At 34.7% G+C, this 10904-nt stretch overlaps 1 protein-coding gene across 9 annotated transcripts in view; it reads right to left on the reverse strand.

Moving 5' to 3' along the window:
- Positions 1-10719, reverse strand: part of ubr4 (ubiquitin protein ligase E3 component n-recognin 4) — a 54345-nt gene extending 43626 nt beyond the window's left edge. For 5 of the 9 annotated variants that reach the window (XM_011476885.3, XM_011476883.3, XM_011476882.3 and 2 more), the window contains exons 1-15: positions 10580-10719; positions 6836-6933; positions 6647-6750; positions 6277-6406; positions 5889-6034; positions 5677-5776; positions 5346-5487; positions 5092-5216; positions 4507-4631; positions 4340-4399; positions 4054-4244; positions 3699-3798; positions 3396-3533; positions 2575-2692; positions 782-823 (exon numbers count right to left, since the gene is read on the reverse strand). In XM_011476885.3, the coding sequence (XP_011475187.1) occupies positions 782-823; positions 2575-2692; positions 3396-3533; positions 3699-3798; positions 4054-4244; positions 4340-4399; positions 4507-4631; positions 5092-5216; positions 5346-5487; positions 5677-5776; positions 5889-6034; positions 6277-6406; positions 6647-6750; positions 6836-6933; positions 10580-10704 (1744 nt within the window). In that variant the 5' untranslated portion in view covers positions 10705-10719. The remainder of the gene's footprint in view (positions 1-781; positions 824-2574; positions 2693-3395; positions 3534-3698; positions 3799-4053; positions 4245-4339; positions 4400-4506; positions 4632-5091; positions 5217-5345; positions 5488-5676; positions 5777-5888; positions 6035-6276; positions 6407-6646; positions 6751-6835; positions 6934-10579) is intronic. The other 4 variants (XM_011476888.3, XM_011476887.3, XM_011476884.3 and 1 more) reach the window with 2 other exon arrangements.
- Between the last annotated feature and the right edge of the window lie 185 nt (positions 10720-10904).

Raw genomic sequence — 10904 nt, forward strand, 5'->3', positions numbered from 1 at the left:
AAAGGGAAACTGCCAGGTCTGTTGTCCTTCCCTGTTGCCAATCACAACTACAAAAATTTAGATCTCTCCATCAGAACGTAATTTTGCAGTTTGTGAAGTGGTGTTTTATAGATACATTACGTTGAACTTTAAGTCTTTATGGCAACAGAATCAAATCAGTTGACAGTAGTTACAAAAGTTGTATCAATTTTTTTTTATATCCATCAGTAAGAGTAAGCACTGTTTGCACTAATGCATTTCTATTTCACAAGACTACCCGTTGTTTTTTTGTTATTGTCTTTTTTTTTTAATCTTGCAATTTGAAGACAGCTACATTTCTTTCATACGCTGGCTAAGTTAAAGGCAATTTAGGAGAAATAGTTTTCAGAATAAGTTGTTAATTATTTTACAAAACTTTTAGGCAAGTAGAAAAAATACCCTCATCAATTGTTTTTTTTTTTGGATTCTAAGTTAAAGAAACAGTTCTGACAGAATATTTAGGTACATTTCCAGTGTACAATTGAGCTTTAAATATTGAACTCCCACATATAAACAATACTGGTATTATCCTTAAAAAAACAAAAAAGCCACAGATGAACTTCTAATTACCCACTTGAACATTTATATCATTGTTAAAAGATCAATTTTATAGTGGGGGCTGTTCATCTCTGGCTTTCATTTTTTACTAGGATGCTAGGATTCAAAGCTCAGAGCCTAAACTGTGTGACAAACAGAACAAAAACAGATCTAAGACAGTGATGTGGACACTAAGTCTTCAACCTGAGGACAGAAAGCTGCTGACCTGATACACAAGCTGCATTTGTCTTCTCCTGTCTTCTCTCTGCTGAAATAGTAAACACTGTCAACTACACTCTGTCATTGTGTAACGAAGTACAAAAAATGTGTATATATATATATATATATATATATATATATATATATATATATATATATATATATATATATATATATATATATATATATATATATATATATATATATTTACATCACTAAATATGTCTATAGCGGATTGACCTTCCAAATGCTGTTTGTGACAGCATAAATACTCCAGGAGGATCCGTCCCTTAGGAACACTTTCGCACAAAGAACTTCTGACATGAAAATTCTATGCAAAGGAACATAGTTCAGAGGTTCTGCATCCAGCATATAAATTGCTGATGCATAATTAGCAGGAAGCAGTAATAAAAAGCCATTTTAAAACACTGTCGTAGTGTGAAATGGTTCCTAAAAACTGAAACTTGTATTATTGGAGCTATTTTTGGAAATAACAAAAATTTATGATGTTATAAATGATATTAGAATAACGGAAAATAAATCAAGCACAAAAATACATTAAAAAAGGTGTTTAATTAAGCTAAGCTCACATTTTCAAAGCAGACAAACTCATTGTTTGTGCCTTTGCCTGCATTTAAAGTGCAACTCCAATTCATTTACGCATTTCAAATACAGCTGAATAGCAACGCTTGCACATTTAAGGAAAGAGATAAAGCTCCTCTTTTTCAAACACATCTGTGTTCCATCCCCTTTTGCTTTTAATGCACACGAGTAAAGCTTTTTGATTTTTACTGTCAGTTATTATATTTTCAGATTAAAAGTTAAGACAGAGCTTGGACCGTTGCATTGCTGTTATACTCACACCATGTGAAATGCTTCAGTTGTGGTCATTAATAATTGACTCAAATACATGTGGTCATGACACGGCCACAGACTTATTTGGCAGAACAAACAGAACAGCTGAGAGGGACATTCATGTCAAGAAAAATAAGTACAAAATTTGTCACGGCAGAGGAAAGCCTATCAACAATTAATTCATGCAAAACATTGCAAAGACTAAACCATAACTATAGAAGACCTAATTAAATGGCATATACTATGCTATTCTTAAGCCTTTACAGTAAAAAATATCCATGTATATGATAATATATTACATTTTGGCACACTAAAGAATTTTCTTTGATTAATTGTTAGTATTTTTCTGAGTTTTTCTTCCCCACCAAGAAGTAAGACAACTCGATCTCTGAGGCACCAGCTTTTGCTCCTTGTGGGTGCTGCAGCATGTCTGCGTCTTGCCCACGAAAGCAAACAGCATCTGAACTTTTGCAAAGGTGGGTGTGCACATTGTGCATATAAAAGAAAAGCGTTTTAGCCGTTTATTGCCAGCTCAGTGGAGAAAGTGGCTGTGTGTGTTAGCCTGGGGGTAGGGGGTTAGGGGCAGTGCAGACTCTTCCTGGAAGGGGCTCTTCTCACTTATCTACATCACAATGTGAGAACCTGCTCGTTTTCATTGGTTGGGAGGGGCTGGTGCTCAGAGCGCAGGTTTTTAGATGACTATTAGGAAATGCGTGATCGGATCAAAATACCGCTTTATACTACACCCAAGTTAAAAAATTAGATTTTGCATGGTATAGGCCCTTTGAAATACAGGAAATGCTGCAGTGAATAAACTGCTGTTTTACCCATTTGCTGTCATTTTCCTTTACAAGGTTTAAATGCAATGTGGGTGTATATTTGACCATAAAAGGTTGATAAACTAGCAAACAGAGATAAAAAAAAAAAGGGAAACAAAAAGGTTACCTTGGCTGCTATCCTCCTCTGTACTACTAAAATCGTCCTCATAGTAGGTGTTGGAATCTGTCGAAGCACTGGCATCACTGCTAACTGAGCCCTTCCTTTGGCGCTGGAGAACACATGCCTAATAAGCACAAGAACAGACCTCAGGCTTTCTGTGCAACACATTCAGTACCTTTTTTCTTTCGTATTAAAGCAAATCTGTTATTTACGACAGTGAACTAAGGACACCGTGAAAAAAATCTGCAACAGAAAAAAATTTGCAACACTAAAATCGTAAATTTATGATTTAAAAGGCGTAACTTTTATTTAATTTTAATATAATATTATGAAAATAAAGTTAAATTTCCTAAAAAAGTAGTTAAATTTCCTAAAAACAGGTTATGTTTGACTTTGTTGAAACATTTTAAAAGCTGAAGGCAACATTTCGTTCAAATAAAGTTTGGCTTTTTTTCCCTCCAAAATTACGATTTTTTTGAAACATATATGTACAACTTTCTTCTAAAAGTGGCAGACTACATTCTCATAAAATTTTGACTTTTTTTCTTGTTAATTGACCAATTCTTTTCCTAATTTTATGACACTATTCTTGGAAAATGTTTTACTTCTAATAATTTTTCAACTTTATTCTCATAAATATATTTATGTATTTGGACTTTTCTGGTGGCCCTGAAATTCGGTCAAAGTTTTCACATGTAACATTTAATGTAACCGAAAATGTCAGCTTCTGTTCCTATTATTTGAACCCATTTGTCAACTAATCTAGAATGTGTCATTGTTTTCTGACCCATCACTTAACAGTGAAGACTAAGAATAAATATTTGTACCTTTTTGTAGGAAGTGGAGAGAAGAGTGAAAAGTAAATTTGTCAGGGGCACAGAGTCGATTAATCTCTGGACCCTCTGGATTGAAGTGCTCTGTGCCATGATGTTGAGCTCAGCTGGTGGTCCATCACTAGCCCAAGCCTGAAGAAAAAAATGACAAACTTTGAAAACACCTGTATCATTCCAGGTGTATGTACCGGTAAAACATTTTCCTACAATTATTTATATCTGAAGTGCTCATAAAACAAACAACAGGCAAACTAGAGGAAGGACTAATGTCATGTGCTGGACGGTTGGATTTCTTACTCGGTGCAACGCCTCCACCTGCAGATCCTGGAAGAGTGAAGTCAAAAGTTTGATGGCGTGGTTGGCCAGAATAACAGATAAAACTCCAAATCCTTGATGCCTAAAGAAAAATGCACACAAAATCCAGTCAATGTATGCACCACTTCATTTTATTAAATTGTTATTGATACAACATTTTAAAAAAATGGTCCAGAAAAATAGCTAATAATGCCTTTAAATATATAGATTTGTTCAATAGGAATGAAACCCGTCCTGGTGACCCACTAATAACCAAGTCAACAAGGAACTGTCATATTGTCAGACATATGTCATACATTTATGTATTGTCATATGATGTGACGTAATTCAGAAGTACCCTTTGCCAGGACCAAGTTTAGGGGATCCTGCACCATCTTTTGTGCGAGCAGCAATATCCCTGACTCGGAGGGCTGCTAGTGGATCTTTCTCTTTTCCTTTATCTGCCAGGGCGGTTGGGCTCAGGTTAAGAATCAGGTACAAGCTGTTCAATAAGCACCAGGCTCCAAGCAGCTGGAAGTTTTGATAATGCTGAGGGCAACAATAGAAAAGGAAAATAATGAGGTATGTTTCTACTTATGAAGTTAAAACATTGAAAATACATTGAATACATTTTTTAAACTCACCTCTCCCCCGGCTCTTCGAGAGTTACTGATTGCTTGTCCGATCATTTCATAAATCTCCAGCTGTTGAGAACGTTGATTTTATTTTTGTTTGACAAATACAGCTTATAGTTTAGTAGTTTTTCTTTTAAATTTGATTTCACATTTATAATGAAACGCATTATACTCACACATTTCTGAACAATTGTTGCCGCATCGTTTTCATAGTCCTCTTCTTTAGTGCCTGTGGAGGCAGAGCGAAGCTGCAAGCCGCTGCCAACCTGCAGGATGGCCATGCAAGTGGCCACACTCACACCTAAGAAGGAAAAAGCAGCTGAATGAAGCATCCAACAGACATTTTGAACTGTTTTCTGTCCTGAATAGATGAAGGAAATCTAGCTGTAGTTGCCAAAGATGGATTAGTGCTTCTACTCGTTTTACAATTTGTTTTATTAAATAAAACAATTCATATTTGGCCAGGAATAACAACTACAAAAAAAAATCATTGCTCTTGCTTTGCTGAATTCTCAATAGCACTTCTTTTAAATTGCATGTCAATGATGCAGTCTGGGGTTATAATATTTTTTTTAATTCTTTTTATTAATTTCACTGTGTTCTGCCCTGTTGAAAGATGAATTTCTGTTCATTGAACAGACAAAGTTTATCTACAATAAAACACAATTTATATTTTCCTTTTATTTGAATTGGTTGTTGTTCAATAGTTGTATTCCCAGCATCCAGAATTCTGACCTGAATGTACTTGTGAGAGAACATACCTGCATAGAGACAGCTCAAAGCCAGCACAGTCATATCCAACAGTCTCCCTGGTGTCAGAGGTTCCAGTACAGGCAAGGAAAGTGTGTCTAGAGCCATGGTGACATCTATCACTAAAGAGTGAAACCTAGAAAACAGTTTTAGATATCCATTCAAAGTCCAGCAAATTCGCAGCAGGTAATAGACTTGATTCTTCAGTAGAAAAGAACAGAGCAACTATGCTAATCACCAAATATGAAAGAAAATGTTTAAATACCCATTGCGGACAGCAGTGGCATCCGCCACTGTGGCGGGCATGATAAAGAAAGAGTTGGCTGAGACAGCATCTTGAAACCGGTTGATGTAACGTAGGAAGTAGGGCAGGTTGAGGCACACTCGTAGTAACTTCTCAGACCCACCTAAAAACATGAAAGAAAGAAAAAAACGGGAAAAAGATTAGCAAAAATTCCAAAAAGAACACTCGCTTACGGAAAAATAATACTTTTCCATAAAGACGTCTGCAAAAATAAAGACTTCTGAAGGATTGTTGGAAAAAGCTTAAAGATTCAGGTCAACAAATCACCTGTGACAGAGAAATCCTTACTCACCGAGTTCCTGAAGGCTTGACACATTCTGAGAGACAAAGGCATTTTTCATTTTGGCCTGCACAGCTTGATCTGTGGTTTGGTCAACACCATCACTCTCAGCCTAAAAATGGACAACACAAAACAACATCGTAATACAGTTTAAAAACATTAGGCGGGATTTCATTTAACATGATTTGATCTCAGCTGTAACCCAGTGAAGATGGACCAGTCACCTGCATGTGTGCTGATGAAGGGGATGCTAAGATGGAGGTAAGGTCAGGGTTAAAAATTGAAGTCAGTTGGTTAAAGAAGTTCATTTGAACTTCTTTATGTCGCAGCTCTGGGTTCACAGCACTGGGCAGGTCCTTCTGATCTTCCACTGTGAAAACAATAAGTTGCATAGTGAAGCTAGTTTAGCATAACCTTTTTTTTCATCTTCTGGTAATCCTGTGTTTCTGTGCAGTCACACAGTTTTGAAGACATTGCAATCCATTTAGGAACTAAATACTCTAGGTATCTTTTATTCTTTTGATAACTTATTCACTTTTTACCAACAGACATCTTTTATTTTTGTTACTGAAGAACCAATTGACTTTAGCACATCATTTTTGAGGCACATACCATCTGAGAGAGTCTTGATAGTTTGAGGCAACTTGGCAGACTTCATCATAGCGGTGAAGGTAATGATTTCTGTCCGATCTAGTCTGCTGCAGCCAGTGCAAAGGCCTTTTATTAGAAGAATCAGGTGTTTCTACAGAAAAAGACAAAGAAAGGACCACAAAAAGAAATTTATAATGTTAGTTCATGAACAGAAACACAGAACAAGTTAAAAAAAAAATCAGGTTAGCCAACAAATATACAAATCTTTGTCGACATGACAGAAAATAAGACTGAATAAAGAGTGACTCTTAATATTATATCTATTAATATAAAATATTTGAGGTATTTTAATTCTTTAGTAATGTAATGTTCTAGCTGTGGCTCTTCTCACCTGTGATACCGCACATGCTTCATCTGGATTCTCAAGGCGAAGCAATGAAAATTCAATCAATACTTTGCATGCTGCAGCAACTGATAACAACTGATTCCTTGGTACTAAGAAAGAAAAGAGAAAAACACAATGTTTGTTGCAGTGTTGTTTGTACACATTTTTTGAAAATAAGGAAATAATGACACATACTTTGTCCACAAACTGTGGTGATGTAATGTGCAGAAAGAGCCACAAACGAGGAGTAGAAAGGCTCATATTGTTTGTCGTGGTGAAGAATGTCTGATTCACTGCAAAGGAAAAAAGAAACATAAGTTTGAAGGCTCAAATGTGAACTGCATCTTAAAAAAAAAAAAACACTGAAACAAACGCAGTACTTCAAGTTTGATCAGTATCTGCTGTACTAACCACATGAAATGACGAAAAAATGTTTTTATTCGATACAGGGACAGCGCATATTAATAAACATTCCTGCCTATATGCCAGAGTTATCCAATGGGCTATTTTTCATCTGCAGTCCCTAGGTAGATATAGACATGTAGTTACAATTTAGAAATATAACCCACACTGATGGCAAACCTGTTTTCAGAGGGGAATGTTATTGAAAAAATAAATTCATCATTTTAACTCCTATTGTAATCTGTACATTAAACTCTACAAAACCAACTTTCTTTCATGTAACACAGTTAATTTTCACACAATAGCTTTTCTTAAAGTTGTGTTGGAAGAAAAAGTAAAAAAAGAATAATAATAATAATAATAAATTCAATAAACCACTTTTGTTCCTAAAGGAACAATTCCATTTGAATGAAGTCATGCTTAACTTGACGATTTTATCATTTTAATATGCATTGTGAATGGGTCTGGGTCAATTAAATGCGATCATTTAGTAAAAGACGAGTATCATCATCGAATTACTGAATTACATTGATTTAATTCACCATTTTAAAATGTCTAATTCAATAGGATTTACTTCAATATTGGTTCATTTGTCAAACTTTCATTATAAAACAAAATCGCTTTAGTTATTAAATAAAACCTTTTGCCAAAATAAGTGATTTTAAATGATGAAATATGTTAATATAATTTAGAAAATGAAAATTTTCTAAATTATATTATATTTTCCTGAGAAGTAGAAATGATATTTTCCTGAGAGGTAGAAACTAATTAGAAAAGTCAATTTATGGATGTAACGTATCAACATTGCATTATCAAAATAAAGACTGATATTAGGCCTGCACAATATACCGCAAATTTATCGTTATCGCAACATCAAGCTGTGCAATATGCATACCGCAAAATATGTCAAAAATCGCAATAAATGGTTACCTTAAATGTGCTAAAACAAACTCATGGCAGCTTGAAATATTGATCAAATGAAATAAATCCCTTTATGCATTTAACCAATCGGAAGGACCCGTTTACGTTGTTGATCAATCAGATGAGCCCTTTTATGTTTGATGTTTGCCTCCTACTTCGACAAGGGTCATTTGGAGTATAATTTTTAAACTGTTGCAGTGAAATGGAAATTATGTTTTTGGTTGTTTTGCTATTTGTTTATATACCACAAATTATATCGTTATCGCAATATTAATCACCAATATCGCATATCGCAAGTTTTCCTCATATCGTGCAGCCCTAACTGATATTATTTATATATATATATATATATATATATATATATATATATATACACACTTTAATTTAACCTTTTTCCTTCAAGACAAAACTAAATCATACCTTTGTCTTAAGAACTATTGTTAGAGAAGTGAACCCCGATGCCAAAGTTTCGACTAAAACCAGAACATTCATCACTGCTGATCTTGAAACCGTTTACCAGCATATTTTCTCCTGACCTTGTCTTAGCATTATTTACTGCTGTTCTGAGTAAGGCCACCATCTTTTATGCCTCTGTAACCCCATTTAAATTGCATTTTTATATAAAATATGGCCTATTTTAGAGACCCAAAGCTACCCAAACATCACACTCAAAAAAAGGAGGAGCATAAAGAGTCTTTAACAGTTGAAGAGACTTTAAACTTCTGACCTATTGATCAGAAGAACAGCTACAGCTTATAGATAGATTTACACCTAAATAACACTGAAAGACATATGTTTCTTCATCACAAATGCAGTCACATAAGGTCACATAACAGCATTTTTAACTTGAAATTTGTGAGGATGATGAGAATTACCAGTATTACGAGTACTTCATTAAACAATTAAGAATACATTTTTTCTGCTATGGCTACCACATTCAATCTCTTTTAAGCCAAAAGTTAAATTTGTTAAATTATGAAAGAAAATCAATAAAGATCCGTTTATAGCGTGGGTTACTTCACCAAGTTAAACAAGCATGAAATGTGAGAGTCATACTTGTTGTCAAGCTTTTCTTTCTTTCACAAAAATCTTCAGAACTAACATTTTTTCCTTGACATACTGTAAAGCTAGATCTAAAAATAAGTTTTAACCCATCAATAAAAGACATTCATCAGTTCTATCCACTGCATGAAAACAGCAACCAAAAACATAGCAGGCTGCAGACTCACAATTTAACTTGCAAGCTAACAAGAAGCTCAGCTTGTTTTTCTTCTAAGTTTATTTAGTTTAAAGAACTTAGCAGATAAAAATTCACATTTAAATGTGTATCCACTTAAACCAATTTATAGTTATCACATAATAAAAAAGACTAGCTTGTTTGTCAACAAACACATTAACTGTGAGCATTCAAATTAATATGTAGCATTTCTGTAATTAAAGCAAACCTGGAGCAAAATTCAAAGTGAGGTTTACTTATATTACATTTTTTTATTGTTTCCATCATAATTGAAACATTGTTATGATGTTTCAAGTCTTATAAGGATGATGCTTTAAAGAAAAGACTTTAAAAGTCTCTTTAAGTACAGCTCGATTTAGTTCCATTTAACTTCATACTGCATAATCACCTGAGGCTTTACACAAACAGGCTTGATTGCTTTTCCTAACTAAAGAGGAAGACAAACATGTCTTAAGATAAGGGTTCTGTTTCTGTAATCGAAGATAAAGAAAGTAGATAAAAATAAATGATAAATGTAAGCTTAATGAAGTAAACCATTTGTTCAAATCTTGCCATTTGTTGGCAGCATGTTTCAAAGGAAAATGAAACTTAAACGTAATCATTATGGGAAGCTCTCCACTGGGTGTCATTAGCCCAGACGATTTGGGTATCAAGTAACTACTTGAATATCGTTTTAAGTACTATAAACCGAACAGCAATTAAGATCCAGCAAAGCTAAGATATTTGTTGTGTGATAACCTACAAATTGATCACTGACTAAAATTAAGTAAGAAGTTAGGTCCACGCCTACTTAACCCAAACATAACCATGCAACGATCGGGGTTCTAACTTTTAACCATCAGCTAATGCTTATTTCACGCATGACAGTCACAACGTTAACTCAATTTAGCAAGTTCGGTGCACAAACCGAATGTATTTGAGCTTTAACAAGTAAATCTATCCCTGATTGGCCAATTTTAGAGCTACGTATGTGAGGGCCCATGGTTAGCTAATACTGGAGTTAGCTAGCTAATGATGAAGCAATTTTTTTAAACCACCCAACAGCCACATCATAAAACGTTTATAAAGCAGCTGGGTTATTTTTAAAAATCATTCAGATTGCGAAAGGTCCCTGGGTCTTGTTAAGACATATAAAGTGAATAGTTATGCAACCCATGACAACATTAAAAAGTTAGCATACTTGCTACAGTCTGAAACGAACTCGATCACAGTGCAAGTTTCGGCGAGTGGACTACTAGCTGCTAACGTTAGCTCAGTGTTGTTTCCCATAGAACTACACTGTCAGTTAAGCTAAGTTAGCAAGACAGCTAGGTCTGGATAGTATTGGGGAGGTTAGGGACAAACAGGACATTTTTATTTTCTGACATGTAAACAGGTACCTGTTAATTATAGAGCCAATAAGCTGAGGAAGCTCCTTTGTTTCAAAAGCAGTATACGAAGCTGATAACAGCGGTCGTACTGCCGCTGTCCATTCGTGTTCCCCATCGCCTCCGCTTGACGCCATCTTGAAATATCATAGAAAAGCTAGCTGTGGCGGAAAGAGGTGTGAAAGTAAATTACAGGGGGCGCTCAACACAATCTGAAAGAACCTCCTCAAAAAATATTGATGTTTTTTTTTGTTTGTTTGTTTTTTAAAGAAAAGTATCATGTAAATCTCTCATAATAGTAAAGTAATTTTTTGTAAACATTTAAGAGGTAATTTTT

This window comes from Oryzias latipes, chromosome 7 (genome assembly GCF_002234675.1).
Source record: "Oryzias latipes chromosome 7, ASM223467v1".
Lineage (NCBI taxonomy): Eukaryota > Metazoa > Chordata > Actinopteri > Beloniformes > Adrianichthyidae > Oryzias > Oryzias latipes.